The sequence below is a fragment of the Dromiciops gliroides genome, chromosome 4 (genome assembly GCF_019393635.1).
Source record: "Dromiciops gliroides isolate mDroGli1 chromosome 4, mDroGli1.pri, whole genome shotgun sequence".
In the NCBI taxonomy this organism is placed as follows: Eukaryota; Metazoa; Chordata; class Mammalia; order Microbiotheria; family Microbiotheriidae; genus Dromiciops; species Dromiciops gliroides.
In genome coordinates this window covers 77,881,899-77,902,084 of record NC_057864.1, presented here as the reverse complement: position 1 = coordinate 77,902,084, position 20,186 = coordinate 77,881,899, and the positions used below count along the sequence as shown (strand labels likewise).

General features: G+C 42.1%; 1 protein-coding gene across 3 annotated transcripts in view; it reads right to left on the bottom strand.

Annotated features, from left to right (window-relative positions):
- The window catches only part of C4H1orf21 (chromosome 4 C1orf21 homolog), a 291,700-nt gene extending 275,014 nt beyond the window's left edge, over positions 1–16,686 (bottom strand). The window contains exon 1 of one of the 3 annotated variants that reach the window (XM_044005058.1): positions 14,426–16,686. In XM_044005058.1, the coding sequence (XP_043860993.1) occupies positions 14,426–14,924 (499 nt within the window). In that variant the 5' untranslated portion in view covers positions 14,925–16,686. Of the gene's footprint in view, positions 1–13,449; positions 13,851–14,425 lie in introns of those variants that run through there. The other 2 variants (XM_044005062.1, XM_044005059.1) reach the window with 2 other exon arrangements.
- Between the last annotated feature and the right edge of the window lie 3,500 nt (positions 16,687–20,186).

The following is a 20,186-nucleotide window of genomic DNA, read 5'->3' as shown; positions in this document are numbered from 1 at the left end:
GCTAGGTCTATAGCATTTTCTTACGGTGGGGGGAAGTAGGAGGGAAGGACAAAGGAGAGGGGAAGGGGTTGGGAAGGGGGGGAATAGATCAAAGTTCAAGGTAGGATGTTTCACACTGGATTTCATGGTAGTAGGGGCACCCACGCTTCCAGATGGCAAATGAAGCTTTTTTTGGCCAGGTAGCTGAAGGCATGGGGTGTGGCCTTTGTGTGGAACATCTACGGTGGTTCCCCAGTTTCACAGATGTTCCCAGGCATATGAGCTTTTTCTGCAACTGTACTGGATATGACCATTACAACTTAGGGTGAAAGGGAGTTTTTCTAGGTGAGTGGGATAACATGAATGTGGCACGCTCACAGAATAGGGAGGAAACCACCCTGATGAAAATAGACTGTGCTGTAAGGAAGAATGATAAATCATGTTGGAAAGGTAAGAAGGTAAGACCATATTTGGGAACAGAAGGGCGGGTCCTCAAAAGGCTGGCAGAGGAGTTAAGACTTGATATGGAAATCAATAGGAAACTAGTGAAAATGTCTAAGCAGTAATGACATGCTGAAAATAATGTTTTGGAAAAATTAGTCACATCTCCAGAACTGAATTTATCTTGCAGAGTTATCTCTGTCCATTCCCCCACCCTCCATATTTCAAGATGCCCCAAAAGCCCTGACTTTTGCATAATAATGATTTCTCATACTTATCTACTCCCCTAAAGTTTTACAAAGCACTTTCCTCACAACAACCCTTCGAGGTAGGTGTGCTATGATAATTATGCCTATTTTATAGCCAAGGAAACAGGCTCAGAGAAATGAAATCATTTCCCCAGGATTACAGGGCTAATAATCAGCATTCAAGCCAAGATTTGAACGAAGGGCTTTGGCTATTAAGGCTAGTACTCTTTCTACCACCCCACACTCATGACAACTATTCACAACAACAAAAATAATTAATGAGATATGCCAAGCTTCCCATTTTGGGGAGCAAAATCCCATTTTATAATACCACAATTGATTAAAGTCCTAGGGAGCAGAGAATCTCTCACATATATACAGTTCAATCCCTGGAATATTTGCATATTAAGCAACTCCTAAAGAAATTCCTGGATTGTGTGATTTTCTTCATTATCTGTTATTAAATTCCTCAACCTTAGTCAGCAAATGGAATATCATTCTTTTTAGTCTTTTCAATAATTTTTTTTTTTTTAGTGAGGCAATTGGGGTTACATGACTTGCCCAGGGTCACACAGCTAGTAGGTGTTAAGTGTCTGAGGCCGAATTTGAACTCAGGTACTCCTGACTCCAGGGCCAGTGCTCTATCCACGGTGCCATCTAGCTGCCCCCTCAATAAGTTTTTAAAGAAGTGTTTGTTGACTTTAACTGATATAATTTTTGTTGTTGTTTTGTTTTGTTTTGTTTTTTTGCAGGGGAATTGGGGTTAAGTGACTTGCCCAGGGTCACACAGCCAGTAAGTGTTAAGTGTCTGGGGCTGGATCTGAACTCAGGTCCTCCTGAATCCAGGGCTGGTGCTCTATGCACTGCACTGCCCAGCTGCCCCCCTGCTAACTTTTTTTTTTTTTTTGCGGGGCAATGGGGGTTAAGTGACTTGCCCAGGGTCACACAGCTAGTAAGTGTCAAGTGTCGGAGGCCGGATTTGAACTCAGGTACTCCTGAATCCAGGGCTGGTGCTTTATCCACTGCACCACCTAGCTGCCCCCCCTGCTAACTTTTTAAATGCAAAAACTATTGCAAAAGTTATCTGGGGAAAATTGTTTTTGGGAAGGCAAACAGATGCTTATCACCTATATGATCTTCTCTAGGCTTCTGTTTTTCCATCTGAAAAATGAAAAGGTTGAGCTATCTAACCTCAAAGGTCACTTCCACTCTAAATTTATGATCCCATACTGATGCTAATCAGGTTATAGTAATTTGCAATCCCTAGACCCTGGCAAACCCATGGAATCCCTTGGCTTTGATTTGGACATTGGGTTCTTTGCACTAAAGAAAATAATACATAACATACAACTGCCTTTAAAACACTAACCCAACCCAACGCAATGTAACATGTTAGTATTTGAAAACAAATCTTTTGTAAGTGACAGTGTGTACTAAGAACATTTCTGAGCATCCCTTGTCTTTGAGACAGTTCCTATAAATATATCCCTGCCAAGGGGGCCTTGCCTTGCCCTCCCCATCTCTACCTGGCAAACCACGTATGGAGAAGGAAGATTTCTCCTCTTAGCAAAACTGCAGTTAGTTCACAATGTGAGGTGAAACATAAACAAGTTGTCTCTGCGTATTGTCTGACAAACAAAACCCCTACTGTAACACCCTCAGCATGTGGGTAAAATGTAGAACTTCAGAAGAAAGTTATTCCTTAAAAGCCACACCAGGCCCACTGTGCCTTACACATTGTTTCCCCAAGGAGCTTTGTGGCGCTCAGGGCTATTCTCTTACTGGTAGTGGGTTCTACTTGAAAAGAGCAGCTTTAGACACTAAACTATTTTAGTTTGTATGTCGCGAGCAGACATGCGATGTTTCCTCAAAGTTCTGCCCCCTGGCCCCCTAGTAAGACTATGTATCCTAAAATCCTAAAGGGGAAACTGAGAAAAAGTTGGGTTATTCTTAGCTGAGGAATTTCCTTGCTTCAGACCATTATGTGCCATCTCAAATCATAGAACTGTCTTATGATCTTATGCCACTCTCACTGAAAGCAATGGAAAGCAATAAATACCACAACAAAGGAGAAAAAACTAGGTCAGTTCAAGTTAAGGTAACATGTAACCAGCCAACCAATACTGGCAAAGAGGGATGAAAATCATAAGCTATGAGAACGGTGGGCCCCACTGAAATTCAATTAATTCAATAGTCTCTCTGTAGTCAGTAACTTCTACTATACAGTAAGTAACTTCTACTGTATAATCATTAAGTTCTATTGTACAGTGAATAGCTTCTTTGGTAAACCCCTTCAGTTATTTAGTTTTCTAAAGCTTTAACCTACTGTCAAGATTCATTTACTTGTACTTTAAAAAGAAAATCATAAAAACCTCTCTTATTTTTCAGTGAACCAAAGGGGAGTTGGAAAAGATTGGGAGGTAAAGAACCAAGGTAACTTAGCTTTTACTTAACAGCTTAATAGGCCTGGAAAAAAAATAAAATAAACAAACAAGCCCAACAATAACAACAGAAAAATATAAGGAAACCTAAAGTGAAAACATACACTAGGAAAAAAAATAATTAGAAAAAACAAATTCCTGAAACTGGGAGAGTGTTGTTTAACATTCCACTTTTTACAAGTAAAGAGCATAGTAAAAGACAACTACTTTCAAGACTATGGTAAGTAAGCAAGTTGCCCCAGGACATGGGAGCTGCATAGGACACGTAGAGGCAGGTAGTGGGCAGAAAGACCAGAGGGTCTGATGCAGCGAAGTTGGTAAGAGCAAAAAGGGAGGAGCCAAGGGACAGGAAAAGCAGGGATAAAAGAGGGTGGGCCAAAAATATTGGTCTGAGGCACGGTGAAAGGTTTGAAAAGATAAAGGCAAGACTTGGCTGGATGATAGGCAAAGAAAGCAGCAGGAGGGGGGTTGTGGATCTAGAAGGTAAGAAGTTGGGTGTGGGAATACGGAAGAGGGAGGTGGAGGTCTAAGCTGATAAAGGTGGAGGGATGCCATGATGTAGAAAGTTGCAGTGGGCACTGGTGAGCTGATATGACAATTCCTTGCCTCATTGATTTGAAAGGAAGAAACAATGCCCCTTCTGAACTGCCCAGCTTTGGGAGAGGGGGAAAAAAAAGTAAAGTTTGACACCCAAATCCTGACTTGGTCCTTGAATCTCTCATTTGTTGAAAATAGGATTTCCTGGGCTTTGCTTATGACACATCTATCCTCTCAGCTAACCTGTCTTGAATCAGGCACATTCTCTGCTCAGAGAGCCCCCAGCATAGCACACAGTACTTGTATGAGCTGGACTCTGGGACTGGCAAGGATGGGCTACTTTGGAAGACTAAAATATTCTCCCCTGACTACTCAGGCTAGGAAACCAAAGTGAAGTCTAGGCATTATTGTTTTGTAATGACAGCTGACTATACAAGATATTGTCCCAAAGGGTATTATTTTGTTATGTTTGATCCGCACCTTTCCTTTTGACTAGAAACACAAATAATTCAGAGACTAAAGCATTTGATATACCCCCTTTCCTGCCAGAGATTTTTCAACATATGAGAAAGTCACCTGAGATAATCTATAAACCTTTCAACAAACTTCATGCAGGTATTAAAAATTAAGTCAACATTTAACCAATTTCCAAGAAATTTATGACATACAACAGATAATAATTACTTTTCTCAGCATCCACAGCAGAGTATTTGTTCAAGATAATGTAGCCTCTGTGCTGTACTTAATGATAGATATTAACCTAGGGACTAATCTCCCAGGCACAAAACTAAGGTACTGTCTACATCTGGTTGCTGCAATTGCTGCTGCTGCATAAACTTCTATAATTCCTATGTACTGAAAGGCGTGTCCCCTGCTTACTCTTCCCTGATCAGTTTGGGTCCAAATTTCCTTTCTTAATCTGTCAATTGTTAGTAGTCTCCCCATCTTGAAATTAATTTGTTGTTTTGTTTTTTTGTTGTTGTTTGCTTTTGTTTTTTGTGTTTGTTTTGTGGGGCAATGAGGGTTAAGTGATTTGCCCAGGGTCACACAGCTAGTAAGTGTCAAGTGTCTGAGGCTGTATTTGAACTCAGGTCCTCCTGAATCCAGGGCTAGTGCTTTATCCACTGTGCCCCTTGAAATTATTTTGTATTTCTTTACATATACTTTGAATCTATCTTGCTCCATCCTTTACCTAGAGGTGGAATGTAAACTTCTTGAGGGCAAGAACTTGTTCAGGTTTCCTTTTGTATCCCCAGTGCCTTTCATAGAGTAGTCACTCAATCATTTGTTGAATTGAAAGGTACAAGGCAACCCAGTTTACTTCCAACTTCTATAGCCATAATTATACAATCTACACAGCACATCATGTTGTTTCTTGTTTCAGCGGTAACATGGACTAGTAAGCTAAAGACCAGGAGTATTTAAACTAGATGACTGCCTACGGTTTTTTTTTTCTTTTTAAGTCATAATTCATATGGCTCTTTAGATAAGCTCTCGAATTATGGTCTCTTAAAAGTCACACCTGTCACAATTTTTTAAATAGTTACAGCGTGACAATTCTTCCTGCTTCCAAGTCTCTTCCTTCTCTTCTCTTCTCACAGCTTTATGCAATGCCTTGAGACAAGTCTGTGCCATATTCACTTTTCATGTTTTAAAAGCTAACCTTAGGGGGCGGCTAGGTGGTGCAGTGGATAAAGCACTGGCCCTGGATTCAGGAGTACCTGAGTTCAAATTCGGCCTCAGACACTTGACACTTACTAGCTGTGTGACCCTAGGCAAGTCACTTAACCCCCATTGCCCCGCAAAAAAAAAAAAAAAAAAAAAAAAGCTAACCTTAAATAAGCACTCCTCACTCAAGTCCTATGAGTCAAGAAAGGGCATTCGTTTGCTAAGAACGTCTGTGTTAACGGAAGCAGCATGGCGTGTGTGTGTGTGTGTGTGTGTGTGTGTGTGTGTGTGTGTGTGTGTGTGTGTGTGTAGTGGATGGAGAAGTGGCCTTCAACTTCACAGGACCAAGGTTGGAGTCCTGTTTACTTGTGTTACCCTGGGTAAGTCAATTCACACTCTGCCTCACTTTTCTCATGTGTAAAATAAGGGGATTGGCTAAATGATGTCTATCTATAAACCTTACATTAAGTGTGATAAGCCCAAATCCAAGTGATCAATGCAAGAATTATTTTCATGAAACTAAGAAAAGTTAACAATTCCTGAGTTAACAAGACAGTTGACTGCAGTCGTGGACAAATTAAAACTTTCCAATAAATTAATTTCCTTTTAGGGAGGCAGCTTAATAAAAATAAGTACTGGCTCTGGCATCCAAAGACCTTGGTTTCAATCCCTTCTTTGACATTTATAACCTATGTGGCCCTGCGAAAGTTTTTCAAGCCTCAGTTTCTTCATCTGTCAAATGAGGGAGTTTTATTACATGTCTTTTAAGTTACCTTCTGGCGTTTAAATCTATGATCCCATGACTGTTATTTGAGAGATTAGACAGTCATGTGGCTATAGTATCTTGTCTCTCTGAAGGCCCCAAACAGACAACCTTTCTTCCTGGGCTTGTCGGCCCCTATGAAGGATCCCATCACAATCTGAAGGAATCCTACTGGGAATCCTTTTTTTTTTTTAATGCAATCACCCATTTGTCTCATTTGTATGTTTGGAGATTTGGCTGGGACTGTTTTTAAAAATGGGTGGAGTTACATCACGAATAGCATGAATAGACTAGTAAGATTTATTTGAACTTCTGATAAGCTAAATTTTGCCCATCAACCTGCCCCAGCATAGGTCTGGGTCCAATGTCTTAAACTACCTAAAATGTGCTAAGTTTAACATGTTTGGATCCTTTAATATACAACAGAGGGGATAGGTAGAGAATGTAAAGTATTTTTTCTTTTTATGTTCAAGAAGTTGGGGGGGGGGTAGCAAAATGCCTTTGACTATTCCCTCCTTCAGTTGGCTCCCTGCCTCTTCAACCTCCTGACTGAATTACTGTAATGTGATCTGCTAGGGGCCACTCTTGAAGGCCAGCTGGTACAGAACACAGTGACCTGTTTACTTCAATTTGTGGGCCACAGAGAATACATAACACCTGTATAACTACAAAGTTAAGTTTCCAACAAGCAAGTCCAAAAACTGAGCCGTCTCATGTTTGGGTCCCAGTAGGTCTCCTGCTGATGATTCACGTGTTTGAAATTCTGGAGTGTACCCAGACTAATTCATGCTCCCCTTTTCCAGTTTGGGGAGTTTCCTATCTCTTATAAAGAGATCAGAGTAGAAAAGGTTAACAAGAGCCTAGGACCCTTACAACACTGTAGAATTGAAGGAGTGCCCAAGAACAAATTAATGATATTGAAAGCAATATCCTTCAGGAATTGGAAGCTAAAACCAAAAAAGCACCACACTCAAGCTTGGTAGATTTTTACAATAGTTAAGAACAAAACCAAGAGTCAGTGAGAACTAAGTTCAAACCTAGTAGTCATATGACCTGGGAAAGTCACTTAACTTCTAAACCCTCTTCCTCCACCTTGGAAACTACAACAACAACAACAACAGCAAAAAAGAAAACAGCAATGAACTTGAAGTCATTGGACCAAGTAAGCTTGAGTCCCAATTCTTTCACTTGTTACCTGTAACTTTTCTGGAGTTGAGTTTCCTAATCTGAAAAATTAGGGAGTTTGGGCGAGATGACCCTTTAAAGTCCCTTTCAGCTCTAGATCAATGGCTTCTATAAGTCTAAGTCAGAGAGCCAAAAATGTATATTGGTGAGAGAAATTTACGCACTGGAATTTCCTTATGAAGAAGAAAACACAACAGACTTCATCCCTCCCCACCCAAAGAAAAACAGTAGAGAGAATTGTGTGAGTATATATGGTATGGCAAAGAAGCACCCTCGAGATTAATCTCAAACTAGTATTCTTTTTGCAAGTTTATAAATAATTTACCAAAGGAACTAGGGAATATATATGTTAGAACATCAAAGTGGGGTATATAGATAGCACCCTTCAGAAATTCTAGAACAAGACAGAAAATAAGACAGTTGTGAGCATGCATGAATGGTCACTCGATTTAATTCTATTTATCCTCTAGGAAGTGAGAGTACTTCAGAAAGTAACCAATTAATTATTTTTAAAAATCTAGTATGACAGGATGAAAAATGGGACTAAAGGATGCTTACTTATTTACTGGATAAAATGAATCAAGAAAGACCTTGTTCCTAATAGTAAATCAGTATTAAAGGAGAGGTAGGATCATTTGATACTTTTATGACAAAAACAGTACAATGGATAGAACGTTCTGTGGAGTCAGAGGACTTTGAGCCAAAATCCCCTCTGATAACTGTGTAGCATCCTTGACCTTTCTGGATCTTGGTTTACTTCTCTGTAAAATAAAGGGAGTTGACTAGATGAACCACTGAAGATGTAAAGAAGCTCAAATCTAAGATTCTTTGATATATGTAAAAGAAGAGGATTCTAGACCCTACTGTCCCTTTCCCCTCCCCCATACCAACCAAAGACATGTTTCTTGGTCCTTCATCTCAGGGCAGGAAAAAGGTGGCACAATCAGGACTGGCACCCAATGTCTTTCTCTGGATTCCAGATGCAGTTCACAGAGTTTCTGGTCTTGTTAGAATATTAGCATGGCCTGCACCTACCACGTTTGGTCGAGTTCCAACTCTTCTGTTTGCTCAGTGGAAAGAAATGCATTAAGTGTTTTTAATGACAGGCACATTGTACTGTACTATGCAGAGATGAAAACAAAAATACAACTGGGTGACCGAGCTGAGCTGAGTATTCATTCAAGTCTGCAGGGGCCAGTCGCAGCAGGAAGTATGAAATTATGGGTGAACTGGGGAGGGGAGTCAGTCTCAATTCAGTTTTTATTGAATAAAGCCTTACTTCACAAAAGCCATCATATCTTTAGCTTTAGGTCTCCCTACATCTGATACTCTCTCTCCCAATCCATCTTACACACAGCTGCCAACTCAGGTCATGTCATTCAGCCAGTTAAAAATGTTATGGCTCTCTGTTGTCTACTGAAGTCAGGTTAAAGCCTTTAGTCTAGCATTTGAGATCCGCCATGTTTTGGCTTCGATGAACATTTCCAGCCTTATCTTCCATTATTTCCAACAACTTTTTGCTCCCCCTACACACAGCCTCAACCACTTTCAATTCAGTGAGCAATTTGATTCAAAAAGCACTAGAAAGCTATTGTATAGAGGCTATCCCAAAAGTCTTAATGAATTTTAAGCTATTAAGGCTCAAAACCACAGTAAGACTTTTGGAATACACTGTACTTTTATATGGAGCACTGTCCTAGAGCAATGAGGACAAAGTTGGGGTAGCAGATAGTCTCCATCCCTATGGAACTTAAAGTCTGGTAGGGGGATGAGAGACATAGGAATGTTTATAAGACATGTTTTTAATGACTAAATGCATCACAAAGTCCATAGGAAAAGTGGTTATAGAAGGAGTCCAAGGTAGGCTTCATGGAGGAGGTCAAATTTCAGTTCAGCTTTAAAGGGTGGGTAGAGGAATTAACAGGGGAGAAAGTCTTTCCAGGTTTAGGGAATGCCATGAAAAAAAAAAGTGTGGAGGCAAGAACAGTCAGAGTGCAATCAGGGAAAGAGAAGTAGAACAGAACAAGTATTTATTAAGTACCTACTATGTGCCAGGCATTGTGTTAAGTGATTTAACAAATATTATCTCAGGGGACGTGCAATGGCCTGGTTTGGCTGAAGGAAAGCAATAGATTATGAAGGGAGTTGAATACCAGGCCAAGTAGTATGAACTTTAGTTATGAAACAACAGAGAGCCATTGAATGAATTTTAGAATAAAAGGGACATGACAAGATAGATGCATAAGAATTAGTCTGGTAGAGATATGATTATGAATGATGAGTTGGAGGGGGTAGGGTGGGGAATAGACCCATTGAGAGGAAATTGCCTTGAACCAGGTGGATGCTAATAAGGGCCTGTACTGTACTGTAACGGTGGCAGTAGAAAGAGGGAGGAAACTGATGGCAAGATTAGGTAGCAGATTGGCCATGAAAGGTGAGGAAGATGGAATGGCCCAATATAATAACCAAAGTTTCTTAATTCTTTTGCTCATGCTGTTTGTTCTCACTTGGAATAGCCCATCAACACCTTATCCAGCCTTCAAGAACCAATCCAAATGCCAGCCTCCTCCATGAAGTCTTCCTAGGTCCCTTTCACATACAAGTGATTTCTCTCTCCTCTGACTTGCTGCAACACTTTGTACTTGTTTTTGGCATCTGCCACCTACTGCTTTGTATTACAGTTATTTGCATACCTGTCCTAGGGGTGAAGATTGAATTGAATATTTTATTGGGATAGAGAACTCTCAAGTAAGGAAACTCTCTACCATTTCAAGTCAAGACCTTGTAACATAGTCTTAGAGAGTTGCCTACATCAGGGCTTCTTAAACTTTTTCCACTTGTAACTCTTTTTTGCTTGAGAAATTTTTACACAACCCTGGGTATATAGGCATATAAAATTGGTATATAAATCAAATATTTACTGCCAAATTTTTCACAACCCCCACATTCAGTTACTTGACCCCATATGGGGTCGAGACCCACAGTTTAAAAAGAATTGACCTGGGGCAGCTAGGTGGTGCAGTGGATAAAGCACGGGCCCTGGATTCAGAAGACCTGAGTTCAAATCCAGCCTCAGACACTTGACACTAGCTGTGTGACTCTGGGTAAGTCACTTAACCCTCATTGCCCTGCAAAAAAAAAAAAAGAAAAGAAAAGAAAAGAAAAAGATAAAGAACTGACCTAGAGCACTGAGAAATTAAGTGAGTTGCCCAGGCTCACACAGCCAGTATGTATCAGAGGAAGGACCCTTGTGAACCCAGAGCAACTCTCTAACCATTACACTATATTGCCTTTCATGCTCATCTTTATTCCCCACTAAACATTCAATTATGTATTTTCATACTGGCTGGCATAACATACATACACATGTTCAACTCAATCAACGTTAAGGGTCTACTATTTGCCAGGCCCTTGTCCTGGGCAGCAGGAATACAAAATTGAAAATGAACACTCCGGATCCCAAGGGAGCTCATAATCCAGAGGGGGACCCATTAGATATACGCATAGATAAGTGTGAAACAAGACAGAATGTGACAGAGGAAAAGTGAAGAGTCAGGCAAAGTTCTACAAGAAAAACTGAGGGAAAGATAACTTTCAGCTGAAGGGATCAGAGAATCATCCATGAACAAAGATCTCAACTTTGAAGGAAGAAAAGTTCAAGTCAGAGGTGTGTAAGTGAATGGCCTCCGGGAGGTAGAAAAAGGACAGATGGAGGAAGAGTTAGCAGTCCATTTTGGATGGAACTCAGGAAATGTGTGAAAATGAGTAATATCGAATAAGGGTGGGAAGGTAATTGCTAGAAATATAGAATGAAGGCAAAGGGTAGAGGACTTCTGATGCTAAGACAAAGAATTTGAACTTTACCCTACAGGCAAGGGGGAGTCCCTAAAAGATTGAAGTAATATAATGGCATGGTCAGATCTATGGACTGGGAAGATTATTTTGGCAGCTGTGTGTAGGATAGAATGGAAGCAGGAGGCCCAGTTAGCCTTATGATAATATTCCAGGTGAAAATTATTGAGGGCTTGAATAAGGTCCCTGACAGTGTGAGGGAAATGATGGGACAGATGGAAAAGAGACTGAAGAGGCAGAATGACTATATGTGGAAAGAGTGAGTGAGGAGTCAAAGATGACGGGAGTTTTCAGCATGGGTGACTGGCAAGATGCCAAAAGCAAAAACTGGGAAGAGGTTGGGGGAAGGGGAGAATGATGACTTCAGTTTTAGATTAAAGTTCTGGAAAGATATCAATGGAGAGACATCTAGCAAGCAGAGAGATACAAGACTGCTTAGATATAAGCTATAGCTATATATGGCTATATATGTACATGTATATATGTATTTATGTGTGTATATATATATATATATATATATATATATAACTTATGTAAATAGTAAACATAACATTTGAACACTAAAGCATCAAAGACCCTACAGAAATACTGCCTTCTCTTGAAATAAGAATGGTTCTTCATCTATAAAACAAGGGGGTAAACTAGTTGGTCTCTGAGATCCCACCCAACCGTAAAAAATCTATGAACTTATGATTCAATTCCACTCTCCCCTAATGTAACTTTCTTCAGCAGAAGACTACCACTGTGGTAGAGTGAGGTTTCCATTGTATAGACCCACTATAAAGTAGCTTCTGGTCCCAATACTGTCCATAGCTCAAATCGATAAAGTTCCTTAGGGTTTATAAAGTTCTTTCTTCACAACAACTAGATGAGGTAGATAGGGTATTATTATCCCCAAACTACAGAAGAGGAAACAGACTCAGAGAGCTAAAAGTGACTTGGTCACACAAATAGTAAGTGACCTAGCCAGGTCTGGAACCTGACTATTCTAATTCCAAAGCCATGGTCTATCTACCAAGCTATGCTGGCTATGGTCCCTCTTAGACACTACTACAACATATAAACATGTTGGTTCACCTCAACTCACATTCACACACATATACATATGTATACATCTATGTATATACACACCAGGGGTTACCAAGGAGTGATACTTAACAGGGATGCTTTCAACAGCAGAACTCATGGCACTATTTTATCCTCTGCCTATTAATATTCTCTTTTCAAAGCAATTCTCAGTATCTTTATGCAGGAATACGGCTCCCAGGCCATCAGTTCTCCACTGAAAAAAAAAAAAAAAAAGGATTTCCCTTCTCTCTCAAACTGTATGTGCCAAACCTCAAGATTAATGTGCGTGCATATTTATATCTTCTACATGGAACCCTTGGGCGAGAGAAACAGTTACCCCCCAAATTTCATCAGCATGTCTGAAGCATGATTCGAATGAAGAATGTGAATGAATGAGAGATCAGATCCCTGCAAAACAAACGACCTCTCTCACACACAGAGCGTGTAAAGAAGCATCCTCTCTATGGGGATAGGGTGGGGTGAAGGGGGGGGGAGTGTAGGATTGCCAACAAGGGAAGGACATTATCCAGCTGAGTAAAGGCAGCGACACTTTGAAAACTGCAGAGGGGAATGAAATCTATTCCTTGTACAATAACCAAGCACCCCACTCCCCGAATCGAGCCAAATCTCCCATGCTACCTCGAATAGGCATGAATTATATATGGTGGGAGAAAAATAGATGCACGGAAATAAGTCACCTTAAAAAAAAGACAAAAACTTTAGGAATCCCAAAGATCACAGCACCTTGCACGAAATGCACTGATAGATACAAGCAGAGAGAAGGGACAGAGGAGAGGGACCATGGTCAGAAGCTGGATTTTCTTCCCCTCCACACTCCCCTAGCTCCGGCTTGCAAAGTACAGTGCTACATGCAATGCTCAGAGAGGAAGAAGGCTGAGGGCGGCGGGGACGTGGGGGTGGGAAGGGAGGGGTGTCTAAACACAAACCACCCAGGCCTCAACGTGACGAAAGTCGTCAGCAGCATCCCAGCCCCTTCTTTCCAGCAACCCCCCCCCCCACCTCCCGCTTCTCACCCCCCTGCAGCTACAGCTGCAGCAGTAGCAGCAGCAGCAGCAGCAGCAGCAGCAGCAGCAGCATGACCACCGCTGCTCCCATCCATTCTGGGCGGCAGACACCCCGCAGGCAGGCCGGCCTGCCTCCCTCCCTGCCAGCCTGCCCAGCCCGGGATGCCCGGACAGCGCTGCCGTGGGCGGGCTCCGCCGCCAACTCCGCCCGCCCCAGGGCCCGGGATGAAGCTCCCACTTACCTTGGGCGCTTGGGGGGGGGCTGAAGGTGGCAAGCCTCCCGCCCCCCTCCCTTTCCCCTCCTTCTCCTCCTCCTTCTTTTTCTTCCTCCCTCCTCCTCCTCCTCTTCCTCCTCCTCCTCCTCCTTCCTTTCTCCTCCTCCCCTCTGTGTGTATTGGTCGCCCCCTCGTCCCCTGCTGCTTGGAGTAAAAGCCGAAAGAGCCCCAGCCGGGCTCCGTGCGTGGGGAGGGGGAGGCGCGCGGGCAGCTTTGCTGAAACTGTGAGACACACACACACACGCACACGCACACAGATCCCCAACTAAAGTGTGAAAGAAGCGGCGGCGGCGGCGGCAGCAGCAGCAGCGCGGAACGTCCTCTCCTGGGGAGTGGGCAGGGAGCAAGCGGGAGCTGGCGGGCGGGAGGGAGGGAGGGAGGGAGGGAGACCGAGAGAAACCTCCTCGGCCAGTCACTCACTCAAGGGGGCGGGAGCAGCCAGGCACTCCCCCACCCCCAGACCGCCTACCCCGCCTCTCCCCCTCCCTTCCCCTCCAGCTCCTGCATCCACCTCTCCCCACCCTCCGGGGGAGGGGCCAAAGGAGACCGAGAAGGCGCACCGGGAAAGGAGGGAGACCGGGCGGGCTGGAGCTGGGCTGGAGGGGAGGAGAGGCTCGCCCGGGGCTGCTGGATTAGGTTCAGCCGAGAAGAGCGAGGAAGGCGGAGGAGGAGCAGGACTAGAAGGAGGAGGAGGATGAGACAGTCAAAAGGCCGCCTCTAAGGAAGCAGTGGCTGGGGGTGGGGGGTGGGGGGTGGGAAGGACTCTATGCAGGGGAGGAGACACTCTTGGACTTGGAGTCCCTCCACCCGCTCTGGGCGAGGCTACTGAGATGAAAGGCTAGGAAACAGCCCGGAGATCTTGGTGACGGTGACCCAGGGATGCGCATCTTAAGGGAAGGGGCTGGGCCGGTGAAGACCGGGTGGTGGCTGTCCGGCTCGTTACCTGCAGGAGAGTGGGATGGACAGATCGAGGACTGAGCAGTAACCTGGGCGCGAAGGGTGGAAGGAGGCAGGCTACCGAGGGAGGGAAACAAACCCTCTGATGGAACGAACGCATCGGGGATGGCCGGAGAGGACCGAGCCACGCCGAGAGTGGCCGCACTCGAAGAGCCCAGCAGCACGCTTCCCCGCAATCCTCTCCATCCATCTCCGGCCCCAGGAGGGGAGCGCAGCTGGGCCGGAGCGGCCGGGCCAACCCGATCGTGGCAAACAAACTGTCTTTTTTTTTTAATTTTAATTTTTTTTATTTTTTGCTGGGGAGGGAGCGGCAGCCGCCTGCAAGATGAATGAATCATCAGAGAGTCTCCCACAGAAGCCAGCTTTAGAAGAGAGAGAGGGAGGAGCAGACAGGGCTGGTTTTTGAGGACTTTGTATGGTACATTGCACATTGCCCAGCCAGTGGGGTGTTGAGGAGGAAAAAGATTGAGGCAATGATGGGGCATGATTTGTTGACGGGCCGGGAAAATAAATATCCCTCTACTTACTTGAAACTCCCACAGTTCTATGTGAACTCCCCCAAAGGGTCAAATAATTTCCTAGTCTCTGGGAAGTGTTATTTTCCCTTTTCTGTGATTTTGGTGGGGAGGGTAGGCGTTACATTAGGAAGTCTTTTAAAATATGCCTAAGGAGTATGCCTGCCCGTTTATCATTTAAATGCTATTTGCTCTGGTCCTTTTTCTACCTTCCACCCCTTTCTTGGTTTAGATTCATATATATAAACATGAAAATTTCAGGATCCCATGCCTGCCAAATGATACGAGACACAATAGGGCTAAACAATAACTTAAGCAGAGAAAGGCTATTAGAGATAATCGGACCCTTTTGGATGTTTCTGCCAAGATGAAGTTAGAAAATGGAAATACACACATCACAGATATGACAGTGATGAGACACTTAATTGAAAAGCAAATTCATAATTTGGCTTAATGAAATGACTTAGTAATCATCCATTACTGAAGAGGAAGTCTGCCTTTTTGAAACGTGGCCTCCGAATGCTTTCCTTTAATACAAATATCAAAGCTCTTCTGCTCCAATCTTGAAAAAACTGGGGTTTTTAAATTAAAAATTAGTTCTGTTCTGTTAATAATAGTTGGCATTGACAGTTTCCCTCTAATAGAACTAAAATACATTGCAAAGACCTTTTTTGGTTTTTGTTTTAATGGAGTTCTGTTAACATATCGTTTTGGGAGGTGAAACTCCCTGCACCAATTCATCAATAATTAGCCAACTCTTTTCAAAGGCTCTTAGGGCCTGTATATATTTTTTCCCTTTCCGTATGACATTTCAAGTGATTCTCAAACCACTGGCTTGAGGTTTTTTTTTTTTAAATAAGCAAAATCTTATACCCATATAAAGAGTCCAAGAATTTATCATCTGGAATCTCACTAATAAAACTTGAATGAGTGAATAAAAAAGCCCTGGGGATGCAAATTCAAAGACAAAACCAGTCATTGACATCAAGGTGTTTACATTTTAAGGAGAAGGGGGGAAAGTGGTAAGAGAGGGAACAATACACTTGGAGGTGTGGTAACCAGGGTGTGGTGACCAGAGAGAAGCTGGTTGGTCCAGAAAGTTAAAGGAAGAGGGAATGAGACCTGGGAGAGTAGATTGACCCAAGGCAGTGAAGCCTTTGATGAGGATGCTGTATGGAGTAGGACAGGGACTTAGGAACTAGTTAGTCTATATCAGCCAACTAATAGATAGAATGTTGACCTCAAAGTCAAGAAGAATGGAATTCAAATCTTGCTTCTGACATCCTATCTTCTTCAGGCCTCTAAATGCTAATGCTTTCCCTCTGAGATCATCTCCAATTTATCCTATTTTTTTTTTTAAAGCCTGGGTCTCATTTACTTAGGCTAGAAGTACAGGGGTTACTCACAGTTGAGTCCCATTTTGATCTCCCTTTTCTTACATGAGCTGGTTTACCCTTCTTCCCTAAGGGCTCATCATACCAATGTTGAATTTAGTGCTGACACCCTATTGTCTAAGCCCACGTCAGCTCAGAACTCCCAGGATGAAGAGATCCACTACTCCCAGCCTTCAGGTGGAAAGGATTGCATGCTGGAGCTACCATACCAGGGTATAAATCTTGTTTGTACATAGTTGCTTGCATGTTGTCTCCCTAGTTTGACTGAAAGCTCACTGAACGAATTAACTGTTTTCCCCCTTTTCTTTGTATTCCCAGTGTGCATATCACAATGCCTGGCACATAGTAGGCGCTTAATAAATGCTTATTGATTTGATTTGACTACTAGATATGTCATCCTGGGCAAATCATTGAGCTTCAGTTCCTTTATCTGTAAAATTGGGCTAATAAGAAATAATAACTACCCTTACCATTTGCATGTGAGTCTCAAATGGGAAGAAAGAGACACAGGACTCTATGTCTTGCTTCGCAAACCTTAAAGCATTCTATAAATGCCAACTGATAATAGTCTACATCTTTGGATATGAATGCCTTGATATGTAGGCACAACAGTTAATACTAGAAACCTAGAAGCAGCTGGTTTCCAAGAATCCTAAAGGTGGCCCAGAGCAGTTGTCCCTTCAGGAAGCACCTAGAGTCAGTCACCACAGCAATACTCAACACTATTATAAGAAGCCTTAGAGTTACTGGGGGAGGAGGAGAGCTGTGGGCTTCTGTGAGACCTTCCCCATTCAACACTACCCAAGAGTACATAAACAAGACAACTCTCTTCCATCTTCAATCCTCCACCCCTCATCCTTTGGTTTAAAAAAAAAAAAAGGCCTACATTTAAAAAAAAAATTATGTGAGTTAAAATGAAATTTACCTTGTTTATTATCTTCTATTCTCTCTGTCTCTGTCTCTGTCTCTGTCTCTCTGTCTCTCTGTCTCTCTCTCTCTTTTTTTGGTGAGGCAATTGGGATTAAGTTACTTGCCCAGGGTCACACAGCTAGTAAGTGTTACATGTCTGAGTCTGGATTTGAACTCAGGTCCTCCTGAATCCAGGGCCGGTGCTCTATCTACTGCACCACCTAGCTGCCCCTATTCTCTCTTTCTTACATCTTATCTTCCTAGTCTTAACTGCAAGAACCCAAATTTACAAGATAATTGTATAACATGTTTTGTTTATTTTATGTCTAATTTGTGGAGTAAAACAAGCAATAAAAAGAGGATTGCACGTGAAGCTGTAAACCTATTATGTACAAATTGCTATTCCTTAAAAATATATTATAAAATTTTGATGTAAATTTCTTTTTTCCTCCCCTAGAGATGGGTACCATTAGACATAAATATGTGTGTATGTATGTATATACACACACACATGTAATATTTAAAATGATTCTATGCATACTTCTATTTATCAGTTCTTGCCATAAGTTTTAAATTCTGTTTGTTTGGAACCCAGATCCAGAAGTGTTTTTAGTAAGTATTTAACAATCAGCTCTCTGAAAACACACACACACATATGTATATGTATATATATATATACACACACATTAACATATACATACATTCACATACACACACATATATATACCACTTCTAAGTTTATCTACATTGTTGACATTTTCTTTATTGTTTTCGTAAATCTAGACGATCAACAAAAGAATAAATCAAATCCCGATGTGTTGATTTCTGAAGTGTAAATGCTCACACTGAAAATTTAACAATCTGCTCCAAGGACCAGTCAATCTAGCTCTGACAAGCCCCTTCCTAGAGCTCATTTTCCCCATAGAAACAATGTTATGTAGTCCCATTATAGTATCAGTATTACTATAGAACCCACCTATCCTTTGTAACGTTATTTAATGTGTAAAAATAGATGTCTCCCTTTGCCTCTGGATACCAAGAATGCATCTCCTCCTAGTTCATGCCTGTCAGGAAGAACAAGAATTTTCTTTTCTACATCAGCCCTAGAAGTTGATGGTAGAATTCCTTAGGTTCCCAGGGCAGCAAGTGAATGAAGCATGAAGAAAGAGAAAGAGTCCTGGGTGACACCAGGAGACAGGCTCACAAATAGATGGGCATCTAGGTGTCTGAGTGGATAGAATGCAGAACCTGGAAGGAGGGAGTAAGCATTTAAATGGAGCCTACTATTTTTTTTTTTGCGGGGCAATGGGGGTTAAGTGACTTGCCCAGGGTCACACAGCTGGTAAGTGTCAAGTGTCTGAGGCCAGATTTGAACTCAGGTACTCCTGAATCCAGGGCTGTTGCTTTATCCACTGTGCCACCTAGCCGCCCCCAGAGCCTACTATTTTTCAGGCACTGTACTAAGCACTTTTTTACAAATATTATCTCATTTGATCCTCACAACAACCCAGGGAGTTAGGTGCCCAAATGATTCTCATTTTACAGTTGAAGAAATTGAGGCAAACAGAGGTGAAGTTATTTGCCCAGAGTCACATAACTAGTAAGTATCTGAGGCTGACTCCAGGTTCTGTCTACTGTACCATCAGCTACCTAGAGTCAGGAAGGCTTCAGTCTTCCCTAAAACCTGATCTCAGACACTAGCTGAATCAATCACTTCTATTTGCTTCAGTTTCCTTATCTGCAAAATAGGTCTAATAGCACCTGCCTCCCAGGATTGTTGTGCAGATAAGATGAGATATTTGTAAAATGCTTTGCAAACCTTAAAGTGTCCTATGTTGCTTTTAAGTGCTGTTATTATTAGACATCAAGGAAAGCAGAACAAAGCATAGTCTCAAATGAACTTTGCAAGATAAATTGAATTGGGGAAAGAAGAGAGAGCGACACAAGGGCACCCGGCCTTGGCAGGGTAACGGAGAGTCTAGGATACCATGAGACTGTTGTTGGAAAGACCACTGTTGGGGAAGCTTCTTCATGGGTCCAGACTGAAGAGCTCACTTGATATAGCTGGGGATGGAGAGGAAGAAGATGGAGGAAATCTTCCATCTGGTAGCTTCCTGTTTTAACGATTTTTCCCTGCCAACAAAATGCCTTAGAATCCCCTTGTTTCTACATTGAAGAAGAACTAAGTGCCTTCTAAATATCAATGTCCTGGAACAAAGACCCAGTCACCCTACTTTAGTAATACTTTTACTTTTAGCAGTTGGAGAAGGAGAGGGATCATAAGAAGCCCCAACAGCAGAGTGAGTGTAAGAAGTCAGGATTTGTGGCATCCTAATTGTGATAGGAAGGTAAGACTTTTGGTTGAAAGTAGGGAAGGCAGCCATTCATAGAGAAAGGACAAGTAGATTGTAAACTCCCTGAGAGCAGAGGCCTTATTGATCTGTACCCAACTTGGTATGTAGTATTGCACATTGGATGGAACAATAACTTAATAGATGTATGTTTGTTATTGTTACCAATTTGAGCCTTCAAATTCAGGGAACTGCCTCAACTATAAATTATTTAATAGGAATTTCAGTATAATGTATTTCTTCTTTAAAAACTTTTGGGGGCAGCTAGATTACGAAGCGGATAAAGCACCAGCCCTGGATTCAGGAAGACCTGAGTTCAAATCCAGCCTCAGACACTTGACACTTACTAGCTGTGTGACCCTTGGAAAGTCACTTAACCCTCATTACCCCTAAAAAGTAACAAACAAACAAAAAAACAACCCTGTCTCTTTTAAAAACATATTTGCTGAAATTATTGTTAAATTAAATATAAACTTCAGGTTTTTTATCTTTACTCAGACAGTAAAAATACTTCCTTACTTTTTCCATAAAAAGAATTCATAAATGAAATCATTTTTTCAAGTAATTTAAATATAAAT